Here is a 12,062-nt window from a genome sequence, read left to right as displayed (position 1 = left end):
CAGCGTGCTTACAGTGAAACACAGACACAGCCCACTATGTAAAACAGCACACAATTAACCCTTTGATCGCCCCTCGTGTTAACCCCTTCCTGCCCAGTGCCATTAGTACAGTGTCAGTGCTTTTTATTAGCACTGATCACTGTATTGGTGTCCCTGGGGATGTCAGTGACACCAAGTCCGCTCCCCCCCCCAGTGAATGCCCACCGCAGTCCCGCTATAAGTCGCTGATCGCCGCCATTACTAGTACAAAAAGAAAAAAATCCCAGTATATACACCGCCATTTGTAAACGCTATAACTTTCACGTAAACCAATTTACATTTTTGGCCTAAATTTACGACGAAAGTTGATTTTTAACATTTTTTTACTGGACATGTTTAATAGCAAAAGTCAAAAATATAGGTTTTTTTTTCAAAATTGTCGGTCTTTTTTTTTTTTTTTTTTTTTTTTTTTTTAAATAGCACAAAAAAAAAAAACAGAAAAAAAAAAAAAAACGCACAGGTGATCAAATACCACCAAGAGAAAGCTCTCTTAGTGGGGAAAAAAAATTTAATTTGGGTGCAGCGTTACATGACTGCGCAATTGTCAGTTAAAGTAACGCATCGCCGTAATGCAAAAAAAAGAAGAAAAACAAGGAAGAAGGAGGAAGAAGAAGAAGGAGGGGGGAGAAGGCGGGAGAGGAGGAAGGAGGAGGGAGGAAGGAGGGAGAGGAGGAGGAAGAAAGGAAAAAAAAAAGAGGAAGAAAGGAAAAAAAAAAAGAAGAAAGGAAAAAAAAAAGAGGAAGAAAGGAAAAAAAAAAGAGGAAGAAAGGAAAAAAAAAGAGGAAGAAAGGAAAAAAAAAAGAGGAAGAAAGGAAAAAAAAAAGAGGAAGAAAGGAAAAAAAAAGAGGAAGAAAGGAAAAAAAAAGAGGAAGAAAGGAAAAAAAAAAAAGAGGAAGAAAGGAAAAAAAAAGAGGAAGAAAGGAAAAAAAAAAAGAAGAAAGGAAAAAAAAAAAGAAGAAAGGAAAAAAAAAAGAGGAAGAAAGGAAAAAAAAAAGAGGAAGAAAGGAAAAAAAAAGAGGAAGAAAGGAAAAAAAAAGAGGAAGAAAGGAAAAAAAAAAGAGGAAGAAAGGAAAAAAAAAGAGGAAGAAAGGAAAAAAAAAGAGGAAGAAAGGAAAAAAAAAAGAGGAAGAAAGGAAAAAAAAAGAGGAAGAAAGGAAAAAAAAAAGAGGAAGAAAGGAAAAAAAAAGAGGAAGACAGGAAAAAAAAAAGGAGGAAGAAAGGAAAAAAAAAAGGAGGAAGAAAGGAAAAAAAAAAGGAGGAAGAAAGGAAAAAAAAAAGGAGGAAGAAAGGAAAAAAAAAGGAGGAAGAAAGGAAAAAAAAAGGAGGAAGACAGGAAAAAAAAAAGAGGAAGACAGGAAAAAAAAAGAGGAAGAAAGGAAAAAAAAAGAGGAAGAAAGGAAAAAAAAAGAGGAAGAAAGGAAAAAGAGGAAGAAAGGAAAAGGAGGAAGAAAGGAAAAGAGGAAGAAAGGAAAAGAGGAAGAAAGGAAAAGAGGAAGAAAGGAAAAGAGGAAGAAAGGAAAAGAGGAAGAAAGGAAAAGAGGAAGAAAGGAAAAGAAAAAGAAGAAGAGAAAAGAAAAAGAAGAAGAAAGAAAAAGAAGAAGAAAGGAAAAGAAGAAGAAGAAAGGAAAAGAAGAAGAAGAAAGGAAAAGAAGAAGAAGAAAGGAAAAGAAGAAGAAAGGAAAAGAAGAAGAAGAAAGAAAAAGGAAGAAGAATTCCAGTCTGCTATTATATTTGATATGAAAAAGTCTTGCGGTTGCAACACTGTATCTATTTGTATCCAAACAAAAACATCTGTATCTGAAATGGATACAAATAGATACATTGTTGCAACCACAAGACTTTTTCATGTCAAATATAATAGCGGAGCTCTCTGCAGGGACAGAACTAATTAAATGCCGGCTGTAGACGGGACAAAAATCGGCCGATTTTTTTTTTACCATTGGTGGTAACGTCGGCCTATTGAACGGCCAATTTTGAGTTTTTGGGGGTTTTTTTAAAAACCGACCTCAGTACTCCTCTTAAGAACCCCAAGTCCTGTTACAAGCAGTGGGAGGAGTTATGCAAATAACAAAATGCCTTAGAGGGGTGGATGTCAGTCTGGAGAAGAGGGCATTCCTAGGCAGATCGCGTTTGCAAGCAGACTGACCTAGGTAGCATCCACATGTGATGGCGTGCCTCCATGAATGAAAAAAACTGAAATTCAATTAATGAAAGGGTTGGGCCAGGGACAATCAAGTTGGGGAGGAAAGAGCTAGATGATGCTGGATGTCCGTCTATTAGAAAATGAAGCAGGTTGTATCTGACTTGCTTCAGCTTCTGATACACATTGTGAGAAGTTCACAGTGTGTAGTGAAATCAGAGCAAACCAGTTCAGTCCAAGACAGCTCTGCTAGACTGAATGGAAGGTGGAGTTCAGGTTTAAACAAAAATCAGTTAACAATGCAGGAGGCACCTGTGTTCTGTATTTCTAAGGGCACCTGGAAACAAAAAACCAAAACAAACAAAAAAAAACAAAAAAAACAAAAAAAAAACAAAAAAACAGTGCCAGCTGTCACCGATATGGCTTTGTTTATATAAACAAAGCCACATGATCATCATTTCTGTGCCGATTGGCTCCCTATAGTGAAGCCGAGACAGCAGGGTCTCACAGCAGAGCAGTGGGCTCCTACCTGTAAAGTAACAGATTAACATTCCCTCATGCGGCTGTCTCTCAGTCTATGAATGCTCGGTCTCCTTGCACCTATTCAGAGTCCTAGTCCTCACCTTTTATTGAGCCTAGGATCTCCTGTAGTTTCTGAGCATCGTTACGATCAGGTCGGCAGCTCGGTGTGATCTCCAGAACATAATCTGGGCCGAAATCTGTGAAGAACTAAAAATGTATGAAAAGAATGTCAGTACATATGGTGCAGTTTCTGTACTCCGTGTCTTCTATGTAAGATACTCTCTACAAGCACTCGGCTTTTTAATGCCTGCCATCTTAACATGTACCTTGTGTCAGGACCTGGATCACCTGCTGGTGGCACGGTCGTTCCCTGGGCGGAGGGTTGTAATTCCAGTGCCCACCAGTGGGCGTCTCCCAGCAAACTCCAGTAATCAGTTTCCGCCTGCTGCTGGCTCCTGGGAGGGTATTTAGATCCTCCCCTACCAAGCGCATCTTGCTCCACCAAGCTATGGTCTGGGAGATGACTGGGTCTCCCAACAGAGTCCAGCTAATCAGCAATGTCCGGACTTTCCTGATTCCCGGGACACTGCCCAGCCAGACTTTGCTGATGGGATACCCAGTCAGCTCCCAGGCCCTGGTGGTTGGGGAAGGGGGGGGTTTGCATTGGCCCGGCTGGACTGTTGGCAGGATACTGAGTCAGCTTATGGACCCTTGCAGGGAGAGGGAAGGTTAGAGAGAGAGGCACTTAAGCAGGCCATACATGGGTCGAATTTTGAATGAAAACATTGTTTGTTCTATAATCCGATGGTGCCACCAATGATTTAGAAAATCGGTCATTTTTCATGAATTTTCCAGAATGCCCGATAAACGAAATGGGTAGGAACCACAAAGATCGGCCGGTGCCATTGCCCCCACTAAAAGAGCGAAAATCAGCCGATTATTCTTAAGTCCGATCTTCGAACGAAAAATCGTTATGGCCGGCCTTAGAAGGGGAGGACCTAAATACTCTCCCAGCAGCCAGCAATAGGTGGAAACTGATTACAGAGGTCTGCTGGGAGACTTCCACTGATGGGCACTTGAATTAGAACCCTCCGAGCAGGTAAACACAGTGGCACCTACAGGTGATCCAGGTCCTAACACCCTGCATTAAAATGAGAGGTCCGTTTATACAAACAGGCCTTCTAACCCATTTCCCCATTGTTAAAAAAACAACAAAAAAGAAAAACAAAGCCTGCTCTAAATTAGGCAGCTGTAGCAGTATAATCCCAAAACAGTCACCACATGGCTGAATCTCAATACACGGAAACCTTTATTGAATTACGGGGTTATAATTTATGTCTGGAGACTCGCTTACAAGTTTCAGCTTTGCGGCCAAAGCCATAAACCACGAGGCTGAAACGCGTAAACAGGCGTGGATTTTAACCAAGTACTATAAAGTTTTCTATGTACGGAGATCCTGCCGCGTGCCAACCATTATGGAACATACTTCGTGTACAGCAGGCTTCCGCACAGCAGAGGGCGATATCATGATCCTTCCACCAAGATCCTGGAACTCAGAAGTACAAAATTTCACAAAAAGACACTACAGATCAGTAAAGGACAGTCTCCTAGCAAGATTTGGGATCCACAGCATTCCTCGTGATCTTGTCGAAAGAATGGTTACATCACCTTCCCACAGGCAGTGAGTGGGAGCCGAGGTAAAGGAATTATACCCTGTTCCAAATTATTATGCAAATTCCATTTAAGTGTCACAAAAATGAAATCTTTTGTTTTTCAGTGTAACTCATGGATGGCATTGTGTGTCAGGGCTCTTTTGATCCCTGAAAACAATCTGGGACACCTGTGATAATTAGGTTGGCCGGTGAGCCGAATTTCAGGACAAACTACTAAAGGAGGGCGTTCCACATTATTAAGCAGAGCACCATTTTCCAGCAATATGGGGAAGAAAAAGGATCTCTCTGCTGCCGAAAAGAGTGAAATAGTTCGATGCCTTGGACGAGGTATGAAAACATTCGATATTTCATGAAAACGTAAGCGTGATCATCGCACTATGAAGAGATTTGTGGCTGATTCAGAGCACAGACGGGTTGGTGCAGATAAAGGCACATTGAGGAAGATTTCTGCCAGATCCATGCATCGGATCAAGAGAGCAGCTGCTAAAATCCCATTACATAGCAGCAAACAGATATTTGAAGCTGCTGGTGCCTCTGGAGTCCCACGGACATCAAGGTGTAGAGTCCTCCAGAGTCTTGCAACTGTACATAAACCTTCTATTGGCCACCAATAACCAATACTCACAAGCAGAAATGGCTGCATTGGGCAGAAAAATACATGAAGACTAATATTCAAACAGTCCTGTTCACTGATGAGTGCTGTGCAACCCTGGATGATCCAGATGGATGGAGTAGTGGATGGTTGGTGGACGGCCACCCTGTTCCAACAAGGCTGCGACGTCAGCAAGGCGGTGGTGGAGTCATGTTTTGGGCCGGAATCATGGGAACAGAGCTTGTTGTCCCCAAAGGTGTAAAGATGACCGCTGTAAAGCATGTGGAGTTTATGACTGACCACTTTCTTCCCTGGTACAGAAGGAAGAACTATGCTTTCCGTAATAAAATCATCTTCATACATGACAATGCACCATCTCATGCTGCAAAGAATACCTCTGCATCAATGGCTGCTATGGGGATAAAAGGAGAGAAGGTCATGGTGTGGCCTCCATCCTCCCCTGACCTCAATCCTATTGAGAACCTTTGGAGCATCCTCAAGCAAAAGATCTATGAGGGTGGGAGGCAGTTTACATCCAAACAGCAGCTCTGGGAGGCTATTCTGACATCTTACAAACAAATTCAAGCAGAAACTGTCCAAAAACTCCCAAGTTCAATGGATGCAAGACTTGTGATCTGCTATCAGATAAGGGGTCCTATGTTACAATGTAACGTGACCGCTTCAAATGTTTACAAAGTTACAATGTTGTTAAAAGTTTGATTGAAATAGCTTTTGATTTCAGTAAATCTGCTGCAAACACAACAAATGACAATTTTCAGTTCTTTACAACCTAGAAAGTTTTTTGAAACTTCCTGTGCGGAATAATCCGGAACAAAAATCCTGTTATCATTAGGAGGTTTGTTCAATAAAATGTGAATTGTACTCTTATAGTTGTAACCTGAGAATTATGCCGACTGTTATTTACATCAATTATTGAGGGAAATGAGAAAAATATCATCTGCAGAATAATTTGGAACAGGGTGTACATTTTCTTCCTTTTTTTGGCCCACTTGCCTGTGTGGGTTTCCTCCGGGTACTCTGGTTTCCTCCCACACTCCAAAGACATGCTGGTAGGTGAATTGGCTCCTGTCTAAATTGGCCCACAGCAGGAAGCAAGACAAAATCCCTACAAATTGAGGGGGGAAATCTTGTCTTTATTAAAAGGAGAAATCGAAAATGTTGGATTTTTCATCCTTTTCAGTCCTGGTGACTAGGGGTGTACCTACAAGTACTGGGGTCCCATGGCAAAAGTCTGATTCTTCAGAATGGTTTTAGGGATGGTCTGAGAATCAGGCGAGTGCTCACCTCTAGAAAAAAAAAAAAAAGAGCAGCTGACCCATGCAGTGCAGGCACAACCTCACGACATGGAGGGGGAAAAAAAAAAAAAAAAAAAATTGCCCGGAATTGAGCGTTCACCCTGCACACCCACCTCATTCTAACTGCCCTGTGAAAGGAAAATGCTTCTACTTACCTACTCTGAGGGTGCTCTGGTCAGGTCACATGGTCTCTCCCCCTGAAGCCAGTTGCTGGGGAGGAAAGATCGCCAATGGCTGCAATGCCTGAGCTGTGACATCACCCACATGCGTCTGTTGTCCCTCCCCTCCCCCCCCCGAGGCTGGAGCTCGGATTTGATCATGTGACCCAACTGTATTTTTTTTTTATTGTAATTTCCAGAGTTCAGCTTCAATAAAAGCACAAAGTACGTCACCAGCAAATCAAGGATCTCCAGAACCGTTCCAAAGCTTTATTAAGCGATGACGTCATAGTTAACTAAAGCGACGTTTTGGAGTCTCGCAGGACCCCTTTATCAGACATGTGACAAAGGGGTGGGTCCCATGACTGATGAAGGGATCCTATGAGACTCCGAAACATCACTTTAGCAAACTCGTGCAGACTCCACCTCCGCAACATCGCCAAAATCCGCACGTTCCTAACCCCAGAAACCACTAAACAGCTCATCCCCTCCCTCATCATATCACGACTCGACTACTGCAACTCCCTCCTCACTGGCCTGCCTCGCCACTGGCTATCCCCGCTTCATTCGATCCTGAATACGGCTGCCAGACTCATTCACCTTTCCAACCGCTCCATCTCCGCCACCCCCCTCTGCCAATCCCTCCACTGGCCTCCACCCCCCTCTGCCAATCCCTCCACTGGCTCCACCCCCCTCTGCCAATCCCTCCACTGGCTCCACCCCCCTCTGCCAATCCCTCCACTGGCTTCCGATTGCCCAACGGATCAAATTCAAAATCCTAACACTGATGTACAAAGCCGTCCACCATACTGCCTCAAACTACATCACTGACCTAATATCCAAGTACCACCCAACACGCACACTCCGCTCCTCACAAGACCTCCTTCTCTCTAGTTCCCTGGTCTCCTCCTCCCATGCCCGCCTCCAGGACTTCTCCAGGGTGTCACCCATCCTCTGGAACTCCCTGCCCAACCCATCAGATTATCACCTACTCTCCTCTCCTTTAGGCGCACCCTGAAAACCCATCTCTTCAGGGAAGCCTACCCCACCCCCTGCTAACTTGCCAACCTCCTCCACTCTTCCTACCACCCCATCCCCCACAGCTATCTCCTCCTGTGCCACCATCCCCTCCCTCCTAGATTGTAAGCTCCAAAGAGCAGGGCCCTCGAACCCCTCGTGTTTTGCATTGTATTGGTATTGTTCTGTCACATGTTCTGTCCCCCTTTGTAATGTACAGCGCTGAGCGAACTATTGGTGCTTTATAAATACTGTATAATAATAATAACTATAATGTGATCGCTTAATAAAGTTTCGGAGGTCCTTGGTATGCGGATGACATACTTCTACATACAATAAAAATACGGTCCGGTCACATGGTCAGCTCCCAGCATCGGCTTCAGGGGAGAGGAGGGACAACAGATGCCCCAAAGCAAGCTTATGGGCGAGGTCATTGCACAGGCATTGCAGCCACTGGCTCCAGGGGAGAATCATGTGACCAGACCAGAGCACCCTCTGAATAGGTAAGTATGGGTATCTTTTGTAACTATGATGTCATCGACTAACAAAGCTTAGGGACTCTTCTGGAGATCCTTGACGTGCTGGTGACATGCTTCTCACTTTGACCGTCTTCGGGTTTCCAGCCAGTGGTCGCTGCAGCACTCATTTACATTTACAGCCATTTTCAGGAACGTATGCGCTTTGAACAGCTGGAGACTAGCTTCAATGAAAAGTACAGATTTGGCCTCATTCAGACAGGTATATTGATACATCAGGGGCAGACCGACAACTCATGGGGCCCCTGTGTCCTTGCCCAAACTCAAAAAAGCCTATGAAAAAGGTACCAGGGGCATCTCATGGGGCCCCCCTACTGACCCTGGGCCCTTAGGCTGTGCCCAAGTTTCCAAATGGTCAGTCCGCCCCTGTGATACATACACCAGTGTGTAGGGCTTTCTTCACACGCGTGGCATGCACAGGTGTTCCATGCACCCCACCGTGCAGGTAGCCTGTCAAAATCAATGGAGGGCAGCCAGCTGCTCGGACCTGCCAGGTTCTTTCATGCGCATCCCGGAGCGTACATCCATGCGGGTCTGCTGCACAGATGGGAACACAGACAGAACCCTAAACCCAACAACAAGCTCTTAAACTTCTCTTCGTTGCCTTAGGAGTCTACCGCCCCTAGGACTTCTAATATCAATCCATCATCCTTCGCTCAAATTAAAATGGCAAATGACCTTCTAATTTTCAGAATTATGAAAGAAGCGTTTTATCGACCACTTCCAGCAGGCACCAGGTGAAATTAATACCACTTTGCTATTATGGAAAAATTCAGGGGGTTTATTGTCTTAAGAAATACAGTATATGGAGGTCAGCCAGTGGACGTAGAAAGAAGGTAGACTATTGAGAGCCTGGAGAACAAGGAATCAGTGTTGAAGTGAAGAACAGAAGAGTCTTTGTTTCGTAGTGTCTTCTAACAAAACAAGCATTAATGAACTTGGAAAGGGCCGCAGTAATATGGGACTCCTTTTCTATCCCTTAGATCTCCCCCCCACCCTCCCGAAAACTCTGGCCGGGCAGAATGATGTACCTCGTGGTCTGGGATTTCAGATGATAACGTCCGTCCTAGAACGACTGAGGTTAGATATGTCCAACAACGGGCAGTGTTGGGGAGATTGTATCCTCCTACAAGAAAGTCAATGCATTTTCAATTAAATTAGGACTATATAAAGGTATTTTTAAAAAATAGCAGCGAAAATATATCATTTAAACAAACCCAAAATGCATAGTTTGTCTATTTATTTGCAGCTTCCACCATGCTATCAATATTATATATGGCCAAACATTGGTGGACAACTGACCATCACACCTATAGGAACTCATTGAACATCCACCATGGCCATTAATATGGAGTTGTCTCTCCTTTGCAGCTCACATTGGTGGACAACTGACCATCACACCTATAGGAACTTATTGAAGATCCACCATGGCCATTAATATGGAGTTGTCTCTCCTTTGCAGCTCTAACAGCCTCCATTCTTCCTTAGGGTTTTTGTTGGAATTTGTGTCCATGTGAGGCAAGGTACTGATGTTGGATTAGACCTGGCTCACAATTAGCATTCCAGTTCATTCCAAAGGCATTCAATAGGGTTAAGATCAGGGCTATATGCAGGACTCTGAGTTCCTTCACTCCAAACTGGTCAAATCATGTCTTTATGAACAGGTCAGGTACGAAGGTTGGTTGAGAAGACCTGGCTTAGTGTTCCAGTTCATCCCAAGTGTGTTCAGTAGGGTTGAGGTCAGGGCACTGTGTAGACCACTATTTCTCAGGTAGGGTTCCTCCTAAGGTTGCAAGGGGTTCTTTGACCAGTGAGCAATAGTGGACTGATCTCCAACCTACACTTAACATCAATGCAAGGGGACAATTTTCCACTAACCACCAATGTAAGGGGTCCCTTCTACACTGACCACTAATGTTAGAGGATACCTCACTTTGTTCACAGTTGGCATTGCAATTGATCGCAAGGGTTTTCAGTAGGGTTGAGGTCAGCTACTGATGTTGGATGAGAAGACCTGATCCCAAAGGTGTTCAGTAGGGTTGAGGTTAGGTTCTGATGTTGGATGAGAAGACCTGATCCCAAAGGTGTTCAGTAGGGTTGAGGTTAGGTTCTGATGTTGGATGAGAAGACCTGAGCCCAAAGGTGTTCAGTAGGGTTGAGGTTAGGTTCTGATGTTGAATGAGAAGACCTGATCCCAAAGGTGTTCCATACGGGTGAGGTCAATTACTGATGTTGGATGAGAAGACCTGATCCCAAAGGTGTTCAGTAGGGTTGAGGTCAGCTACTGATGTTGGATGAGAAGACCTGATCCCAAAGGTGTTCAGTAGGATTGAGGTCAGCTACTGATGTTGGAGGAGAAGACCTGATCCCAAAGGTGTTCAGTAGGGTTGAGGTTAGGTTCTGATGTTGGATGAGAAGACCTGATCCCAAAGGTAGTCAGTAGGGTTGAGGTTAGGTTCTGATGTTGGATGAGAAGACCTGAGCCCAAAGGTGTTCAGTAGGGTTGAGGTTAGGTTCTGATGTTGGATGAGAAGACCTGATCCCAAAGGTGTTCAGTAGGATTGAGGTCAGCTACTGATGTTGGATGAGAAGACCTGATCCCAAAGGTGTTTCCTAAGGGTGAGGTCAGGGTTCTGTGTAGGACACTTTCTCCACACAGAACTGGTCAAACCATATCTTTATAGAGCTAGTTTTGTACACAGGGGTGCAGTTATGCTGGAACAGAAAATGATCTTCACCAAACTGTTACCACAACGTTGGAAGAGCGCCATTTTCTAAAATGTCTTTGCGTTCAGGTATTTCCAGTGAAGAGTTCTGGTAATAAAACATACAATCATTTGGAGCAATCTCCATTTACTTTTGGCCATATACTAGGTATGAGGGTCAGGTGTCCCCATAAATTTGCCCATATAGTGTATCTGCCAGTGGTTCAGCTTTCCTCAAACAGGGTGACAATGGCAATTCCACTGCAATGTTGTCATCTTGTTCAGTGCTGTAAACATACTAAAAGCAGTGCTGTGTTGTCACCGATGTCAAGGAGGAAAGTTCTGAATGTTGTCAATCACCAAATAACCTCCTCCTCAATGCTGATGAGGGAATCCCTCCCACAGCGCTACTGTGTTCTGCCGGAGGGGGGCATCCCCTGCTGACAGGATTACTGCTAATGGCTATAGCAGCCGACTATAATCGTGTGCAAAAAATCCGACAGGTTGTTTGTACTGAAGGCAATCGATGGTTCGACTTCAATACAACCAGCCTGCCCATAGATGAATAGATGTTGGTCGTTCTGTGCTGAACCAGCCGAGATCCGATCCATCCATTTAGGATCAACACAGGCCCAATGCAGTGACAAGCTGGAATCTTTTCTAATAGGCCCAGTTTACACCATCGCTCCACATTATTGTGCGTCAAGTGGAAATGCTACACGCTGCATTTAGGCTACACCATACTACAGCACGCATTAGGGAAAACAAAATAAAAAGTATTTGGGCTTCTTTTGTGGAACGGAAATGCATATTGACGCGACATGTTAAAAATGTATGCCGGTTTAAAGTGATCCTAAAGTCTTGTTTTTTTTCTTAAAAATAACAAACATGTCCGACTTACCCGCTCTGTGTAATGGTTTTGCACAGAGCAGCCCGGATCCTCCTCTTCTCGGGTCCTCTGCTGGTGCTACTGGCCCCTCCCGCCTATTGGGTGCCCCCACAGAAAACAGCTTGCTATGGGGGTACCCAAGCAGGTGCGCTCGCGAGCCGTGGCTCTGTGCATCTATTCACACACAGAGCTGTGGCTTGCCCCGCCTCCTCCCTCTCCTGATTTGGCTCACTGGCTGTGATTGATAGCAGCGGGAGCCAATGACTCCCATTGCTTCCTCAGCCAATCAGGATGAGTCCGCAGAGAGCCGAGGCTCTCGTGGACATCGGGGATTCAAAAAGAGAGCTCAGGTAGGTGTTAGGGGGAGGCTGCTACACTCCGCAGGTAAAAATTCTTGAGACTTTAGAACCGCTGGTCATCAAATGCAGTTCATAAGGTGTGAATCCAACCAAAGACATGTGATAAGAAAAGTATG

At 44.5% G+C, this 12,062-nt stretch overlaps 1 protein-coding gene across 2 annotated transcripts in view; it reads right to left on the bottom strand.

The window, feature by feature from the left end:
• HDAC8 (histone deacetylase 8) overlaps window positions 1-12,062 on the bottom strand; it is a 41,618-nt gene that overhangs the window by 688 nt on the left and 28,868 nt on the right. The window contains exons 8-9 of one of the 2 annotated variants that reach the window (XM_089667378.1): window positions 9,025-9,119; window positions 2,803-2,908 (exon numbers count right to left, since the gene is read on the bottom strand). In XM_089667378.1, the coding sequence (XP_089523504.1) occupies window positions 2,803-2,908; window positions 9,025-9,119 (201 nt within the window). The remainder of the gene's footprint in view (window positions 1-2,802; window positions 2,909-9,024; window positions 9,120-12,062) is intronic. The other variant, XM_089667379.1, reaches the window with a different exon arrangement.

The sequence above is a fragment of the Staurois parvus genome, unplaced genomic scaffold, assembly GCF_062004578.1.
Source record: "Staurois parvus isolate SC_StPar_1 unplaced genomic scaffold, SC_StPar_1.0 ptg003228l, whole genome shotgun sequence".
Taxonomy (NCBI): domain Eukaryota; kingdom Metazoa; phylum Chordata; class Amphibia; order Anura; family Ranidae; genus Staurois; species Staurois parvus.
Note: the sequence above shows the minus strand (reverse complement) of the source record. Positions and strands in the feature narration are given on the sequence as shown.